Source organism: Chaetodon trifascialis, chromosome 24 (assembly GCF_039877785.1).
Source record: "Chaetodon trifascialis isolate fChaTrf1 chromosome 24, fChaTrf1.hap1, whole genome shotgun sequence".
NCBI lineage: Eukaryota > Metazoa > Chordata > Actinopteri > Chaetodontiformes > Chaetodontidae > Chaetodon > Chaetodon trifascialis.
In genome coordinates, this window is record NC_092079.1 from 12560524 (window position 1) to 12579281 (window position 18758).

An 18758-nucleotide genomic window follows, 5' to 3' on the forward strand; every position below is an offset into this window, starting at 1 on the left:
ATCGATGAGGCGATGAGTGAAAATCATGTGTTTTTGTGTCATTCCACTCATGTTGCTCCTGTGTTTGCACGTTAGGTATGTTCAGGCAGGGCTGCTCGGCTTTCCGCGTCATCACTCCGAACATCGACGAGGAGGCGGCCATGATGGAGGACGTCGGGATGCAGGATGTTCACTTCAACGAGGTGAGCCTTTTGTCATCGTTGCTACTTGCCGCTCACGGTGATGTCGACCATGCTGTGAACATCTGCAGCCCCGCTGTTGACCAAGCATTTAGGATGTTTTTTTAAGTTCCTTGTTGGCATCACGTTACATAACGACTGTCTGAATGAGCTCTTATCTCTGTGAAGAGTATCAGTTGCTCTGAGAAGTGAAAATACTGTAGACTTTGACACAGGGCGGTACATGTGTTAATGCAGAAAACCTCTGAGCTGGCAGGCAGAAGAGTGTCGGAAAAACTGACGAGTTCAGGGTCACAGATGGCTTGTTGACGCAGAGGCCTGAAACCAGAGGCCACATGCATAAAACTCTGCATAAACCAGGGGCCACATGCATAAAACTCACAATTAAAAGACCCACAATTATCCATAAATGGATGAAGAAGGTGACATCTCTCACCTGTCATCATTTCTCCTGCAACTGTCTCTTGAAAAGCATGCTGATGTGCACATTCTCGCTACATATTCTTCCTTCATAAATGCCAGTTTAAGTGTGTGGGCAGGCGTACGCAGAGTGTTTTTGTGTGTGCGTTGTTTATATACGTGGGCCCTGGTCTTCTGGTTAGCTGATGTGAAATTGAAAGTGATATCAAGAGAATGCGTGAGCTTTTATGAGCTGGTCCACAGATCTGTAGGCAATGAAAAGCACTTTTGCCTTCCATCTCCTCTGAAAACCTTTCCTCTTTATGAGCTGTATCATCCTCCAATAAAAGGAAAGGACTGATGCTTCCATTTCCTCCCACGTCGGCTGTCTTTACAGCAACATTATGCCCAGTTTATGTTCACCGCAGCCTTGTAAACGTATAAGAACAAACAGAAATGCCCCTCTCGAGCTGAGACTGCAGGAAGGACGTTCACATTTATGTATCTGTGCTCTATGTGTTCAGGAGGTGCTGATGGAGCTGCTGGAGGAGTGTGCTGACGGTCTGTGGAAGGCGGAGCGCTATGAGCTCATCGCCGATGTCTACAGGCTCATCATTCCCATCTATGAGCAGCGCAGAGACTTTGAGGTAAACTGCACAGTGAGCACAGGTATAGACCAGGGCTTGGATTCATCAGGGGGTGCGTGAATGCTAATGCTGCTCTGCACCTTCTGGGTGTGAAAGTCTGCATTGTCAACTAAAAGGTGATGACATGCTCTGCTCACAACTTGTTTCTGCTGTCCCCAAGCAGAGAAAAAAATAAGCTATTGCGGGTTTAAAATAAACTGGAGCTAAATCATCAGTTTGATTTACCCTCCTCTGCACGAGGGACTTTATTTCAGTTATTGAAAACTGAAATAATTTCTTTATTTGTGCACGAACAGAAACTGACTCACCTGTACGACACCCTCCACCGTGCCTACACTAAAGTGATGGAGGTGATGCATACTGGAAAAAGGTTGCTGGGAACTTACTTCAGAGTGGCCTTCTTTGGACAGGTGAGGGGCGGAGTCTCCAAAATGAAAAAACAAGTTAACCACAGATGAAAACAGTACTGTTTTTGCCTAGCATGAATGCTAACTCTTAATAAAAGCATGGTGATTATGTCATCTCGTCTTGTACATGCATGCACATTGAGTACGGGATCACTCCCTCACACACACACACGAACCACTGAATTATAATCTACCCCACCTAAAACCCTCTTTTTAATAGAGATGTCTCTTCTTTTCTCCTCCCCCTCCAAGGCTGCGGTAAGTGCTTCAAGGTTTAGCTGTGTGTGTTGGCCTGGTGTGCTCCTCCACCTCCTTGCATCATTTGTTTTTTTCCTAAATTAGTGGCAAATTGTAGCTGCAGATTCCCTAGATTTAGCTCTATAGCAGCTTGTGATTGCTGAACAGTAGCAGAGAAGAACTCTGGCCCAGAAGTGGGAGACAGATTTTGTGGTGAAAGCTGTTACTTTATCTGTATTTTCAATGTTTTTGCTGTATTTTCCCACAAAGCAACGAGCAAAATCTTGCACATAGACTCTTTTTTTTAACTCTGCTTTTTTATGTGTGCTGCTTTAGGTAACCTTTCCTTTAATTAGGCATTTTACTGCTGGGACTCCTGTCTTCAGTGATTACACTGGCCTCTTTCCACCCACACACACACACACACACACACACACACACACACACACACACACACACACACACACACACACCCGAGTACTTTTCCATAGATAGAGCCTGAGTAGATGTTCCGTATGCTTAACCTGAACAGTTTATGATCGTGAAGTAACCAGCTGAAGTTTGCATGTTTGTTCTTTTCCTACGTTTTCCTCTCTTTTAGCTCTTAGCATGTTGTTTTATCGGTTGTCCTTTCATGTCATCTCTTATCCCGTGTGTTTTTCTGGGTTTTGCTTGTCCTTGTAATGCATGTGCTGCATGAAAAGAAAGCCATCTGAAAATTAAAGAAATGCATTCTGTGTTTTAGATACGATGGTCAGAAATTGACCAAGTTGGCATGTGTGGCAGGTTTGACTTGTCCTAGCTCCAGGTCACGCTACATCACACCCCCTTGACTTCCTCCCTCCCCCCCGCAGGGCTTCTTCGAAGATGAAGACGGGAAGGAATACATCTACAAGGAGCCAAAGTTCACTCCGCTGTCAGAGATTTCCCAGAGGCTCCTGAAGCTCTACTCCGACAAGTTTGGTCAGGAGAACGTCAAGATCATTCAGGACTCTGGCAGGGTGGGCTCACGTGTTTGTGTGTAAATGACCGTGATGGCATTCAGAGAAGTCACGGTTCCAAAGCAACTCCACAAAACAGCTCACAAATCATCGACTGAGTCAGCGCTAATGCTTTCTATCTGCTAGATGTGCAAATTAGCAACCGTTAATGGAGGTTAAGTTTCTTAAATATGTTCAGTTGCAGATCCACAGGCTTGTTTTTAAGATATCAGGACGAACCCCACAAAATGAGCCAATCCACAGAGCATGCTAATGTTCACGAGAGCAGATAAACACACCAATTCCTCGCACTTTTCTTTGTGTGTCTTGGAATAGTTCCAGCTTAGTTTAAGCGGCCTCCATAAAACCACAACCTGTTGTTTCTACAGATTAAACAAACAAGATACCGTGTGTTTAGAGAGCTTTAGAGGTGCTCCTGGGCACAATTTGAACTGTGAAGACAGCCTGGTTAGCTGTTTTCCCCTGCTTCCACTCTGTATGCTAAGCTAAGCTAATCACCTCCTAGCTCTAGCTCCATAGTTAATGCACAGACATGAAAGTGGTATCAAACCCTCTCACCCGACTCTTAATGAGAAAGTGAATAAGTGCATCAGACTATCACCATGAGGTTTACCCACGACCACAGGTACTTTATGTTCATCTATGTTTGAGTCAAAACAAAACATCTTTGTCTGTGCACCCACAGGTGAACCCCAAGGACCTAGACTCCAAGTACGCCTACATCCAGGTGACCCACGTCACACCCTACCTGGATGACAAGGAGCTGGAGGACAGGAAGACTGACTTTGAGAAGAGCCACAACATCCGGCGCTTTGTGTTCGAGACGCCGTTCACCGTGTCGGGCAAGAAGCAGGGAGGGGTGGAGGAGCAGTGCAAACGGAGGACCGTTCTCACCAGTAGGTCATGCAGCGATGGACAGGATCTGTCCTCACAGCAGTTTACACACAAAATTCACTGAGACAAACAGGAGGAAGACATATAACGTGGACTCAAGCAACCAAACTTTCTTATCAGAGCAGTAAGCAAAGAGGACAAATACAGTATCGCCCTTATTACCGCGTGTTAATGTTGGTTACTCCTGAGGCAGATAAGGCCAGGTGAGGTTTATTACTGGACTGTCCACTTCATCACAAAGTTCAGGTGTTATCTTACCTTGATAATAATCACGCTGACTTGCACACAGACAACAGCTGGAGGAGAAGAGGTGCCGTAGCTGTCACATGTTGCTGTTAAATCCCTAATGATAAGTTGTTTATGTGCTACCTATATGACACTTATAAGCATCAGTTGTACTTTTTTCCCACTCCCATCCAGCCACCCACTGTTTCCCTTATGTGAAGAAGCGGATAGCAGTCATGTACCAACACCAGACCGACCTGAGCCCCATCGAGGTGGCCATAGACGAGATGAGTGCCAAGGTGGCCGAGCTGCGACTCCTGTGCTCGGCCTCTGAGGTGGACATGATCCGCCTGCAGCTCAAACTGCAAGGCAGCATCAGCGTTCAGGTACAGATGATGCTGCTATCCGAAAGGCTGTGAATCATTTTACTCCTCATGAATAGCTTCAGCCTAATTTTACCCCCCACTGTCATCCAGGTCAATGCCGGTCCCCTCGCGTACGCCAGAGCCTTCCTTGACGACGGCAGTGCCAAGAAATACCCTGACAACAAGGTCAAACAGCTCAAAGAGGTGTTCAGGTACTTACCAATGACAGAAACATTTGCATATGTGAAACTACGACTTGAACTTCTCTTCCTTCTCTCGGCATTGTAGTGAGAAGCAGGATGAAAGACTAGAAAAACCATAATAAACAATACATACAGTCCCTTTGCTGTGTGCATTCACTGGAGGTAAACTGAACTGTTGCATCTCTCCTCAGGCAGTTTGTGGACGCCTGCGGTCAGGCGCTGGGAGTGAACGAGCGGCTGATCAAAGAGGACCAGCAGGAGTATCACGATGAGATGAAGGCCAACTACAGGGACCTGACCAGGGAGCTGTCAAACATCATGCATGAACAGGTAGGAACCCCAGAGACACCTGCTGCATCAGACTATGATCAGCTGTTACTGCATTTAGACTGCTGCACATCTTCAGCTGCAGAAAACTAAGCCAAGCCACGTGCATTAGCTATTTTTAGGTGCACACTTTTATTGTCGTGTAGCCTTTAAGAGCTGTCCACTGCTGCATTCTTCTGCTCTTTTACTAACCATGTCTCCTGTCTCCTACTCTCTTTGAGCTGGCCTGAGCAGATTGGATGGTAATGCTGCTTTTGTCATTCGATGAAGTCTCTATTGCACTACATAGAGGAATATTAATGTCCAACCACAGAGACAGGGTGTTTTATCTTTCCTGCAGTCCCTCAGCTTAAATTAACGTGCATGTGTGTCACTTTCAAACAGGACCGAATAAACGCCTTTCCTAACTGACCCTTTTCTCTAGATAAACCCAGTGGAGGACGGCACGAGGAGCACTCTGTCTGACTCTATGGGCATCTTCAACGCCATCAGCGGCACACCAACCAGTGCCAACCCACATGGCTCCACCACCATTCTCTGACATGGATGTTTCACACCAGACTCACGCCTCCGTCACCACTAACGACTGACTAAACTACCTGCCAGTCAAGGGGAAACAATTAGGTACAACCTGAAGCCAACAACGATTGGTATTTTGAGCTGGAAAATGTGACATTCACTCCCTGTTACCAGTAGGCCCAGTGCTGTTCTTGTTTCCTATGGAGACATGTTGTTACTCAGTGCAGCGACTCCATCAACTTATTTCCAGATTTGGGTCATTTATCCTTTTGCATAGTTTATTCTCTTTTAAGCAAGATGGGGTTAAGCTCTGACACAGCAAGTGTGCATCTGATACTGTGACTGACAACATGAACGACATGATGATGTCCCGGTGTCTTAAGCTCCGCCCAAAGTATGTTGTAAAAGACATTCAGTGTTTGAATTTGATCCAAATCTTCACCTTATCTGCTTTTAACTCTAGGGCTCCCATTTGAGTACAGTGTTTGTAAGAGAGTGCATCAAGAACATTTTTAAGGAAAATAAATCAATAAATGCCACTGCTGTAGCCGTACATGCATTCGTCAGCTGACACAGTATTTTTACATTTCCCTTTTCTACCCTTTTTCCATTGAGACCCCGTCACAGCAGAGGCATCAGAGTTTATCTTTTATCTTACCTTGGACATTTGAAAGATTTATTCACTCTATTTTAGGCCAATGGACGTGTATAGAAACTGTCTAAAGCCAAGTGAACCACAATGTTTGAACCTATTTTCTGGAAAGAAAAGCGCGTGCAATATTTTCTATTGTTACCAAGGCAGCCTACTGCACAGAAAACCGCTCTTGCCAAAGACATTAGAAAAAGACTGTGCAATGCAAGACAAGGGCGCGACTATTTGTAATCCACCCCCTTTTTTCTTTGTCTGTCATGCCTTTTATTATCTGTGAGGTGAAAATTAAGACACGTTTTTACTTATCGACTGCTCATGTAAATATGTTTAAGACATATAAATAAATAAAATCTGTAATAATAGCTTCTGCTGTTATTTTTTTTTTCCACTTTCTTTTATTTGACCAAAAATTAAGTGCATGCTAACTGCTCTGTGAGGCCTTACTTAGCTAGCTAAATGCTAGCATGCTAACATCCTCGCAATGACACTGCTAGCACCTTGATGTGTTAGTCCGTTTGATGCTAATTTGCTAATTAGCATCAAACACAACTAAGATTGTGTAAGTCCACTTTGAAAGTTTGTACTGCGAAGAAATGTGAAAGCATTTAATTTCCTGTTTTGAGAGAGCAGAGGGATTAGCCTCTCGCCCTTCAAGCACCCTGTTTTGTTTGAGATATAATTCAAAGCAGCCTCTTATCTGAAGCCACAGGCTCCCAGCTGTCAGTAAAGCCTTTACAGGTCTGGACAGTGCATACTCTACAATGGGGGAAATACGTCTGTCAAATACAGAAGACACCATGATGTGCAGCTGGACTGTATGCTGCTATGGGTAAGTTGAAAAGAATGGGCTGTTGAAACTGGTAGTTTTGTGTTTTATGCTATCAGTTACACTGAATGCTGTCTTTATACTGTGTGCTGACTGTTGACAGCTAACAAAGTGTAGGAAAAGGCAAGTCAGGAAAGTAAAAAAACAAAACAAAACTGAACACATGGATAAATAAGTAAAATAGTAAGACAAGACAAAAGTTTTATATGTTTAATTACATTTCTAATATGTCTCTGTAAAAAGAAGAAATAACCTGTTCTTCCAAATGAAAAGTTTAATTAGCATTGCGTTAGCACACCGTTGCTAATTTCAATACAATGTTTCTACAGCCACCCTTGGTATGACCAGCTAAATTGTAGCTAATGTTAACAAATTTTTTTGATGAATTTAAGATAGGTACTAATCCAGTTTGCTGCCTTTTATTCTGCATTTCACTTTTCCCCACTGTAACACTTTGTTAGCATTAGCTTCTAGCATTTACCATCATTAGCTTCAAGCATTTACCATCAACAGTTATATCATAATTGTCACTTGTTCGGCTATATCTTCTCCCTTTAAACTTTCACAAATGCATTTTATTTTTTTCCTTTATTTATTCCTTACATTTCTCCTTACATTCAGGTATCTTGACACAAAATACTACTAGCTAAACAGTCAGAGCTGCCTTTTCAGTTAGCCCCTTAGCTTCAGCTAACTGTTTTCATGAAGCTACAAGCCTGCTAGCGCAAGCAATGCTAGTTTTTACTGCTGTGTCATCGCTGTACAAACTCTGTACAAAACAGCAAGCAAACCCGAACAGACTTAACAAGCTAACACAAAATTTAAATTATTTAACTAACAGTGTTATTTATCAATTTATTTAGTCATAGTTTGTTTATGTACAATATACAGTTCACATGGTAAATTCAGGGTATAACGTGATGATAGTGTTTGCTGATAATGTGTCATATTAAGATAGTGTAATCTGCCTGCAGCACTGCATTTTCAGCTAAAAATGTGTGTGTGCGCGTTTATGAGTGAGCATGTTGTTTAGTCATTGAAGAGAAACAGGAGTGAAATCAGGATGCTGATGCTGTAAAATCCCTGCTGCGCTCTGTGTCATGCAAAAGACCTACTAATCCCACCCCCCCAATCACTGACAGAGCCCCCCCACCCCACACCCCCCCACACACACACCCACCTTGTTGTGTTGCTGTTACTGGACAAACACCCCATCTGTGTTACTGTTTCAGAGATTTGGGCTGCTAAACATCATGCGTGAGTGCTGCTGTTGTTTCATGCTGTGTGATCGTGTGTGTGTCTTTATGAGGTGAAATACACAGATTTCTGCTGCCGTATGTTTTAATACGTTTTAATCGCTGCTGTTTGTGTATCACAGACCATCTTTGTCTCCTGTAAGCACATATATGTGTTTGACAAAGTTCGAGATATGTGAGATTACATATGTTCAACCTGAGCACACACACACACACACACACACACACACACACACATGCATAGCCACATGTACACACACAGGTGTCAGTCTATATGCTTTCTCTGCTAATACACAAACCAGTCCAACTATAAGTGTGCACTTAAAAGTGAAAGAGGGTTAAAGGTCTTCTTTATGCGCACTTTCTATACTCATACATGATTTTTGCCCTTATTCAGTCTCTACATATAGTGTACATGAGTCAGAAAGCAATAGGAACAATCATTGTTATCTTAATCAGCTGACCTAATCAGTCCTCTTTTATGGAAGGTAAGACCCTCCTGTTGCACCTGAGTGTCCTGAGTCGTAAAGCAATTACTGACACAAGGACATTATGGTGAGGAGAATGTGCAGGGAGGTGGGAAAAATGGCGATTTGCATGTTGGGAGGCACTGGACGAGATGTTTGCAGTGCGTGTATGCGGTCCACAGTGGGTGGCGCGGGGCTGGGGTGTTGATGGGAGGTTACATAAGGAGCTGGCCCGGCCTCGGCTCGGCCTTCATGTTGTGGATGCAGGCAAGGGTCTCTCGTGTCTTTGCGTCTTTTTCTTGATAGTTTTATTTGTTGGATTCAGTTGGGAGCAGGGACCTGAAGTCAGCAGTCACAGCAGCCATGGAAGGTGAGTCCCGGTCCGGACCGGGACCCTCAGGAGCCCATCCTTACGTTATGGGATTTAGAGGAGTATCATGCATTGTGCCTCTTTGTGTTTTACTGCAAGTTATTTGCTTCGTGCGTGTGAGCTTATTATAAAAATACAAACATGTTTATTTAATTATTCCATTTGAATAATGTGTGACTTATGCTGCTCGTTTCTGCAGACCCAGACAAGAAGCAGCGCAGGTCAAAGAGTGTAAGTCCAGCTGTTATTGAATCATTGAAATGCAGACATTTATTGTTTAGGACTGAAATTTTAACAGGGAAAATACGCACTCATCTGTGGGTATAACAGAAATCAGAAAGAAATCCAATTCCAGGCAGTCAGATACTTTGTTGAAGAATAAAAAAAAGTAATTTTGGGAATTTTCCTTTGGCTCTAACAGGCGGTGGTCTGTGGCTATCCGGTGAGCATCTTCTTCATCGTGGTCAATGAGTTCTGCGAGCGTTTCTCCTACTATGGCATGCGAGGTGAGTCGCTTCGTTCTGGGTCTCATTCACATTTTAAAAAGCTGTTGATACTCGAGTATTTCCACTTTAAGAGACTGCATACTCCTCTACTGCATTTATCTGACAGCAATTACTTTATAGATTAGGAGTTTACACATAAAATATATAATCAGTCTGTCAATACGGTGGTGGAAAAACATTCAGATCTCTGACTGAAGCACCACAACAATGGAAAAATACTCCATCACAAGTAAAATTCTTAACTCTACTTTAGCAAAATGTACTTAAAGTATCTCAAGTAAAAGTACTCGCCCTGCAGAAAGACGGCCTCTGAGAGCCTTTTAACTACTTCACATAACAACAACAATAATAATAATAATAATAATAATTTTTTGTGAATACTGGATCATTTGAGCGTCTTTGGGCCTCAAACAATCTCCAGAATGAAACCATGTGAGAGATTGGAGTGAAAGTATAAAGTACAATAAAAGAAAAGTGACTGTATTACTTGAATAACTGTACTTACAAATGTATGTAAATATACCTCCACTGGGCATTAATACAACCATAAGAATAATGAAATAATATCATATATGATATTATAATAGTCACACCGGCCATTGCTCTGCATGTGTGCTTTCACTTTAAATACTATTAATGTTTTGCTGATACTACCTCTGCACTTCTACACCAGTAAGATTTTCAATGCAGGACTTTTCCAAGTAAAATACCTCAATACTTCTTCCACCTGCGTCCCTATCCACTGCAGCCGTGCTGGTGCTGTACTTCACGTCCTTCCTGCAGTGGAGCGACAACTTCGCCACCACTATCTACCATGCCTTTGTGGCTCTGTGCTACCTGACGCCCATCCTGGGAGCCATAGTGGCTGATTCATGGCTCGGCAAGTTCAGGTGAGTTTCAAAACCTGCCGGTTTTACCTGCAAGCGCATGAAAAATGCATCAGAATCAATAAGCTTTTTTGACCCTGGTCTGTCTTATCTCTCTGATGGACACCTGTTAAACTCTTCCTCCTCCTCCTCCTCCTCCCTCTGCACAGGACTATTGTTTACCTGTCCATTGTGTATACGGTGGGTCAGGCTGTCCTGGCTGTGAGTGCTATCCACGACATCACAGACTCCAACGGGAACGGCATCCCAGACAACATGACCTTGCACATGTGAGCTGAGCACACGCACATGTGTGTCACACAAATACGCACACACACAGACATGTAGTGACGCTCGTGTGTTCTTGTTGCAGAGCTTTGTCCATGGTGGGTTTGATCCTCATTGCTCTGGGAACTGGAGGCATCAAACCCTGCGTGGCTGCTTTTGGTGGGGACCAGTTTGAAGAGCATCAGGTTAGATGTCACTCAAGCAGACGCACACGTGTTACACATACATACACACACGGGAGACAAAATAATAGAAACGGCTCTACAATCCCACATAAGAAAAAACGTTGGGCCTTTTCTCATCAATAAGCCTGAAACTGTTGAGAAACTCTCAGAATTAGGATGTGATGAAGGTTAAGGTCACAATCAAGATCTCGACGGCGTGACTGAGATTTCCTCATACTTGGCATCAGATCCCGATTGTGCAATGATGAGATATTTTTCTGGTTTTCACAGATTTTTTCTCATGATTGTGAGATTATGAGAGTTTTTATGAGTGTCTCATAATTGCAAGACAACGTTTCAGATAGGTTTCTCATGTTTATGGGATGGTTTGAGGTCCGGAGGCTGAGAGGAGGTGATGAGGGCCCGACGTAAACATATACAGACATTGACCTTCCTCTTATGTGCATGCATGCATGCACACACCTCGTCAGCACTTCTTTTATCTCTCGTTTCATTCCAGCGAGTTGTTTATTAACTAATAACCACAGGTACACAGGTGTCTGTTCAGGGCCAGGTACAAAGATTAGCCCATAATATTAATGACTCAGTCAAATGGGACGTTATGTAACGCTTGTTTAACTTCCGGCGTCCAACAGGAGAAGCAGAGAAGCACCTTCTTCTCCATCTTCTACCTGTCCATCAATGCTGGCAGTCTGCTGTCCACCTTCATCACCCCCATCCTGAAAGGTACCCCAGAGCTGAGAAACAGAGCAGAAACTGTGCCAGTCATATCACACATCGTGTTTAATAAATGTGTGTGTGTGTGTGTGTGTGTGTGTGTGTGTGTGTGCGTGCGCTCTTTGGTTTCCAGCTGAGGAGTGTGGTTTTAACAAAAAGATGCAGTGCTACCCTCTGGCCTTTGGTGTGCCCGCCATTCTCATGCTGGTTGCTCTGAGTAAGAACTCTTTTTTTTAATTATTATCCATCCATCCATTATCTATACCGCCTATCCCTTTCGGGGTTGCGGGGGGCTGGAGCCAATCCCAGCTACGATGGGCGGGAGGCGGGGTACACCCTGAGCCGGTCGCCAGCCGATTGCAGGGCCACATGCAATGACAAACAAACATTCACACTCACACCTACGGACAATTTTAGAGTCATCAATTAACCTAATGAGCATGTTTTTGGTCTGTGGGATGAAGCCGGAGTACCCGGAGAGAACCCACGCATGCACGGGAAGAACATGCAAACTTCACACAGAAAGGCCCCGTCTGACCCGGGGATCGAACCGGCAACCTTCTTGCTGTGAGGCACGCGCACTACCTGCTGCACCACCGTGCAGCCCTTAATTATTATTATTATTATTATTATTATTATTATTATTATTATTATTATTATTATTATTATTATTATTATTCTTTACTGATCATGACGAGCAGCCGCTTTCTAATCAGGTGCACTTTACTGATGAAGTTCCTGGTTTTACTCGACTGGTGTCAGCTCACTCGTCTTCCTCAGCCTGTGACAGCAGTTGCGTGACGTCTCCTGTGGCTCTGGAGGAGCTTTATCAAGGCTGATGTCACAGTGATGTCATCAGGGTTATATAGGGAGGCTGCATTATGGGAAATGTAGGATTCATTGTATTTTGGCTCTTGACCCACTCCAGGGACTAAAAGGGGAGATATTTACTGGGAGCATGGTGCGGAATCACTGGCGTGTCCCTTTAAGAAGTCTTTCATTACCGCTTTTTACAGATAAGGAATAAGCCGTTTGTACTGATAGCTTCTGGCCTTCATGTCTGATTTATTAACTATTCATAAACTCATTTGCCCTAACTCGTAAACCCATGATTACCGACTATAAATGATGTTTCATAAGGGGGGCGTGACGTGATCTATGTTGCAGATCAGATAAGTTTCTAACCTTTTCTTTCTAATAATTTCCTATTGCTGTTTCGACAAATGGTCATATATTTGTGTGTGTGTGTGTGTGTGTGTGTGTGTGTGTGTGTGTGTGTGTGTGTCTGCAGTTGTGTTCATTATTGGAAGCGGCATGTACTACAAGGCTGCCCCTCAAGGCAACATCATCGTCAAAGTGTGCCAGTGCGTCAGCGTAAGTGGCTCCTCAGTGTGCTTCACCAGTGAACAGTTTGAAGATTCACCCTGAAAATGTCCTTTCTGCTACCTGTAGTTTGCTCTGATGAACCGCCTCAGACATCGCTCTCCTGCGTACCCCAAGAGAGACCACTGGATGGACTGGGCTGAGGAGAGATACGATGTAAGTGCAGCGTACATGCAGGTCCACACGGCACAGCCAGCGATGCAACCATCCTAATCCTTTTCTGTGTTTGGCTCCAGAAACTCCTGATTGCGCAGGTGAAGATGGTGCTGAAGGTGCTGTTCCTCTACATCCCTCTGCCCATGTTCTGGGCCCTCTTTGACCAGCAGGTAAGCATCACTTTCCTCCTTCACACTCGCTGTTCTAACCGTGATTTAATAGCACATCTCAAGAAGAGCTGCGTCTCGTCCGCAGGGCTCCAGGTGGACGCTCCAGGCGACCACCATGGACGGCGACTTTGTAAGTGTTTTTAATCTTGATTTTTCGGGAGCAAAATCGTCGCCAAAGACTGTTTTTTAAATGAGATTGTGTCTGTTTCGTCCAACAGGGAGCTTTCAGAATCCTGCCCGAGCAGATGCAGGTAAGACGCTCGTGCTGGTTTCACCTCTTTGATGCTTTTCAACGTAAACGTGTCGAACAGGCTTTAAAGCAGCGACTCGCCCTCTTCTCCACCAGATCGTCAACCCCATCTTGATCCTCATCTTGGTGCCAATCGTGGACAATCTGGTCTACCCGCTGATTGCCAAGTGCGGACTGAACTTCAGGTGAGTTTATTTTTCTGTTTTATTCCTGCATGGCGGGAATTATGACATGACTCAATAACTTGAGTCACTGAAAATATGAACATTTCCGAGTCACTATAAGCTCTTTAGCTTTCAGGAGAAGTAGATCAATGGTTTCTGGTGCACTTTAATGTAGCTGTGAGGACAATCTGTCAATCAGTTTTGATTAATTAGTGTTGAAAATATATGAATAAACAGTGTGTGTGTGTGTGTGTGTGTGTGTGTGTGTGTGTGTGTGTGTGTGTGTGTGTGTGTGTGTGTGTGTGTGTGTGTGTGTGTGTGTGTGTCTGCAGCGCGTTAAAGAGGATGACTGTGGGCATGCTCTTCGCCGCTCTCGCCTTCGTCGCTGCAGCCCTGGTCCAGATAGAAATTGATGTGAGTGTACTACACGTGAAAACACACACTGGGCAGCTTAAACACACACTTATGAAGCTCAATTCACACACACACACACGATGCCGTGTCCCCTCCAGAAAACCCTGCCTCAGTTCCCATCAAGCACTGTGGGCCAAGCCAAGTTCATCAACATGCTGACCAACACGGTGGACGTCAAAGCTGGAAACGAGAGCTTCACTCTGCAGCCTTACGCGGTACGTCGGTGAGCTTCAGACAGACGCTGGCTGTGAGCTCGACAGGCAGGAGGCCATGCTGATGTTGACTGTCTTCTCTCCTGCAGGCCAATGATGATTACCTCACCTTTGATGATTCCTTTATGGTGACCCTGCCTAATGTCAATTACAATACCACTTTAGTGGACGGTGGTCGCAGTACTTTGGTCTTCTTTCCGGACCAGCCCTTTCCCACAATAAAAACGGTGAGTGCGTGAGCCAGATGTGCTGAAGGAGCGAAGAGCTTTCCCCACATGTTTCGCTCTGTTAACCCTCTGACAATCGCACGATGGCACAGAGAAAACAGGATGAGCTTTGTTTATGTTTCCTTTATGGATTACATGGGATGTAACTCAATGTGGAGGTTCTAAAGTGTCTTTCTGTCTCCAGTTCACGGACATCACGTCAAAGCCGGCACTGGGCGCTAATGCTATCAGGCGAGTATGCAGTATTTAATGAGCAAAAGCATCTTTAATCTCAATGTTTTCTCACCTTTCGCATGCTGAATTCTCCGTCCCCAGATTTCTGAATGGTTATAACTCCATGTTGAACGTAACAGTGGGTGACCTGAGCTTTGACTTCTTCGGCCCCAGGAACATGTCAGAATACGAGTTGGTGCCACAGGGAAAGTAAGACCGATGCTCCTCTTTATATTTCACACACAGCTATGACTGGAGAAACGTCTTGGTGCTGATTGTTTTCCTTCTTGTCTCAGTGCACGCTTCATCATCAAGAATGAATATGGAGACGAGTGTTACTACGATCAGAAACTGGACTTCGGCAGCTCTTACACCTTGATCATCTTGTCGAATTTGACACTTGACTCTGAAAATGTAAGTCGCAGATACATTTTGAGCCACGGTGTAGCTTGAATGGAGCTTTTTGACACATGCGGGTCCCCATCTGTGTCCTGCAGTGTGCTCTGAGCATCCGACCGGTAATGGACATCAACCGTAACTCCTTCAACATCGCCTGGCTGATTCCTCAGTATTTCCTCATCACGATGGGGGAGGTGGTCTTTTCTGTCACCGGCCTGGAGTTCTCCTACTCACAGGTAGAGGGCGCTTTCCTCACATATCTGACCATGTGGCAAAAGCGGTTTGGGAACAGAAGTGGCTTTGGAGAATAAGGCCAATCCTAATGTGAGCTCATGTCTTGATATCTTCTATGATTTGCTATCATACGTGCTGCTGCTTGGATCTGCTTTTGTTCTCCAGGCGCCCAGCAACATGAAGGCTGTGCTGCAGGCTGGTTGGCTGTTAACCGTAGCCGTCGGTAACATCATTGTGCTCATTGTGGCTGAGGCGGCGAAGCTCCCGGAGCAGGTGGGTGGATTTTGTTTAACCACTAGTTTCCACATATTGTCCTCCTTGGCCTCGGGAAAGTTCATATTCAAGTTATATGAATGTCTGCAATTGATGTCTGCAAGTGGGTGAAACTGCTTTTGATGGACTATAAAAAGATATGTCAGATAAGGTGGAGGCTCACAGAGGACTTTCAAACTACTTCATGGAGCAGTCGATAACACACAACACTGGTGCACTTGTGATCCTTTCAAAGTCTTTCTTCTTTTGTTTGAAAACAAACCTCTGCGACATCAGCAAACGCGTCCGGCTGAAGGTTTTCCTCCGTATTACTGAGTGCTGAACTCAGGTTTGGAAACAGCTGATAAACCTGCACTCAGCTGAAACTAGAGATGAGAAGAAACGACTCATTTTGCAGCATAAAAACACTCCATTATGGTAACATTACTACTTGTTGTAGTGAAACCCCCACAGACAATAATCAGCCCATTCGGCTAAATAGCAGCTGTTTCTCAGGAGTTGGTGGAGACTCAGAGGCTGAGTATTGGACTTCCACTCATTCAGGTGGATGCGAACACGACTCCTAACGAATGCTACTGTTGCTCTGACTCTGCTATCAAGGCTCAGCGCAATTCTTCAGTTCATTTTTCAGCTCTGTGTAGTAAAAGAACAATGTGCAGTGTTGGGAAATACACTTACTCGCTGTCCTGCTGGGTGTTTTGCTAGAAGATTGATGCTGTTCTCATGTTTTAGGGGTTTAAAAAGCAAGATATTACATGTTACGAGCTTTAGAGATGCTGGTAGGAAATGTTTACCTTTAATCTGAGCTAGCTCTCCTAGCTCCTGTTTCATAGTTAGCAGACAGACAAGAGTGGTGTTAATTATCTCCAAGTTTAAACTGCGTGCCTGTGTTTCTGTTCACCAGTGGGCCGAGTACATCCTCTTCGCCTCTCTGCTGGTCGTAGTGTGCATCATCTTTTCCATTATGGCCTATTTCTACACCTACATCGACCCAGCCAAGATAGAAGCCCAGTTTATCGAGATGGAGCCTGAAGACAAGGAGAGGAGGAAGAGTTTGGAGATGGTCAGGAAGGACTCGGACGAGCAGCCCAGCAGGCAGAGAAGAAGTTCTGACTCCAGCTCTGACTCCAGCTCTGACTCCAGCTCTGACGAGGAGGAAGCCAAACAGACCAGGATCTAAAGCGACCCCTCCCCACGGCCTCTCCCATGTTCGTATACGAATGCTGTTTGTTTCTGTGTTTCATTTCTGAGAGAGTTTGTGCCGTTCAGGTTTTTGGTCATTTTGTTAATGCAGTCTGGTGCACTGCTAGACATGAAGAGCTTTGAATGAACGGATGACCTGAAGGAAATGGTGCTGAAGCTGGAAGGACACAGAAAAGAGGGCTTTGACGGTGAAGCTCTTGGCGGACAATGTCGGATCTCTGCGGGGATAATTATGGTCCCCATTTTAAAACTATATCAAGAACGTGCCTTTTTTTAGAGGTTACTTATATGATTGAAACCCCTGTAATTTGTGCTTTTGCTGTAGTAAGTTTGTTTTACAATGGTTTATTTTGCACTGTGTAGCAACATCTTTATGTAATTTTTGTTTCATAAGCTCATGTCATGTGCCGGAGTACACAGGCGCAGTGTTGTATGTATTGTAATATATTGTCGTAGTTTTATGTGTGTATAATTTACAAGATAGCTGCATATATATATATACACACACACACACACACACACACACACACACACACACACACACACATATATATATATATATATATATCTGCTGTTAAATCATATTCTTTAGTCAACCTCAAATTGCATTTTGGCCTGGGAGAGTACTGCCATGTGATAATGGCTGCTCACCAAGCTCTTCAATAAAAATGCTAGTAAGGAATTGACAGTAAACACAGGTTTTTTCAAAGCTAAGCTGTAACATTATGTTATGTTACATTTATTTTGCTGTATACAAAACCTTTTTACAAACACAGTATATGGTTTACACAAGAAGAAGACTGTCTGAACAGGAAATATTTGACAGGTGTTCCCAACATTTTGCAATTTATGAGTGTATGTGTTTTCTTGATATCCGAAGGAACAGCAAAATCTCTTTCTGTAGCTTATATTGATCTTTTCCACATGTTTACCGTGTTCACCACCTTTAAACAATTGCTAATTAGCACTAAACAACAAAGTACAACCAAGGCTGGTGGGAATATCATTAATTAAAAATGTCAACCTCATGGTGGCGCTCGAGGATAAGTCATGTAAATCATTAGGATTTATCCCATAGGTGTATATTTCGGGGGGGGTGGGTGGATTGTAACGCCCCTAGTAATCAAACCCAGCCAACACAACCCCCCGATGGAAAGTATTTATTTTAATGAAATACAAATAAATTGTCGTTTATTTTATGTAATTTAATAAGCAAATAAACAAAAAAAGTACATTTTAATCTGACTCCCCTCCCCTGTAGAAAACTTGGTTGCGCCCAACCCCTACCGCTCGATGGACTGAGCAGCGCCGCGAGACCGGAAATGAAGAAAATGACGGAAGGTCAACCAACAATTTAAAGTTTTGGCGGGTTAACAAGTAAAAGAAGGAAAACCTCTGCCCAAAAGGAGGTATGCTGCTGTTATGCACTCAACATACACTCATAAGTCAAATAAATAAATTATTTTTGTTAGCGGTTGAACTGTTAGCTAACGTTAGCTATTTGGTACTTTGCTAGCATATGGTTAATATGAGCTAAGTTAGCTAACGGGGAGGATGGTTTGGGGTCAGGACTTGGTTGATAGTTGGTTATTCCGTACGTTGTTAAAAAAAAAAAAAAAAAAAAGGTAACGTGCGTGTGCTACGTACATATTAATGTCTTAATGTATAATGTAAAGCAGCAGTGCTTTAAAGTCAACTCTATATCTTACTGGAAGCCAGTTTCAGGAGTAAATGATCCGTGCACGACGCAAAGTGCTCAGTTAGCATTAGATCTTTATTTCTCATGTCACTTTGAAAGCTTACAAGGAGCTTACATTTAACTTGGGAATCCTCAAATGACACAAGCAAAGATTATATACAGTAATATAAACTGTCAGCTATGATAAAGGAGACCAAATGTACACATTTTATTTCCGTAGCATAT

The 18758-nt window shown here is 43.8% G+C and overlaps 2 protein-coding genes across 12 annotated transcripts in view; both read left to right on the plus strand.

Moving 5' to 3' along the window:
- dock9b (dedicator of cytokinesis 9b) overlaps positions 1-6417 on the plus strand; it is a 44747-nt gene extending 38330 nt beyond the window's left edge. For all 11 annotated transcript variants that reach the window (XM_070993900.1, XM_070993902.1, XM_070993905.1 and 8 more), the window contains exons 44-52: positions 76-182; positions 1103-1225; positions 1522-1635; positions 2724-2870; positions 3556-3766; positions 4185-4375; positions 4466-4566; positions 4749-4887; positions 5309-6417. In XM_070993900.1, coding sequence (XP_070850001.1) covers positions 76-182; positions 1103-1225; positions 1522-1635; positions 2724-2870; positions 3556-3766; positions 4185-4375; positions 4466-4566; positions 4749-4887; positions 5309-5425 — 1250 coding nt within the window. In that variant the 3' untranslated portion in view covers positions 5426-6417. The remainder of the gene's footprint in view (positions 1-75; positions 183-1102; positions 1226-1521; positions 1636-2723; positions 2871-3555; positions 3767-4184; positions 4376-4465; positions 4567-4748; positions 4888-5308) is intronic.
- Positions 6418-8967: 2550 nt separating this feature from the next.
- LOC139351947 (solute carrier family 15 member 1-like) lies at positions 8968-16811 on the plus strand. Its single transcript, XM_070993871.1, has 23 exons — positions 8968-8974; positions 9174-9205; positions 9396-9480; positions 10229-10370; positions 10517-10636; positions 10720-10819; positions 11455-11545; positions 11670-11753; positions 12828-12910; positions 12989-13075; positions 13156-13245; positions 13331-13375; positions 13464-13496; positions 13592-13680; positions 13992-14073; positions 14172-14288; positions 14375-14512; positions 14697-14743; positions 14828-14935; positions 15022-15139; positions 15223-15360; positions 15524-15631; positions 16536-16811. The coding sequence occupies exons 1-23, from the start codon at positions 8968-8970 to the stop codon at positions 16809-16811; spliced, it is 2220 nt and encodes a 739-aa protein (XP_070849972.1).
- Positions 16812-18758: the final 1947 nt, after the last annotated feature.

Excerpts from the sequence above, each read along its gene's own strand:
- LOC139351947 (XM_070993871.1), top strand. Across the intron at positions 10,371-10,516 it reads TCATGGCTCGGCAAGTTCAG|GACTATTGTTTACCTGTCCA; the intron begins GTGAGTTTCAAA and ends CCCTCTGCACAG. Across the intron at positions 14,936-15,021 it reads GAGTTGGTGCCACAGGGAAA|TGCACGCTTCATCATCAAGA; the intron begins GTAAGACCGATG and ends TTCTTGTCTCAG.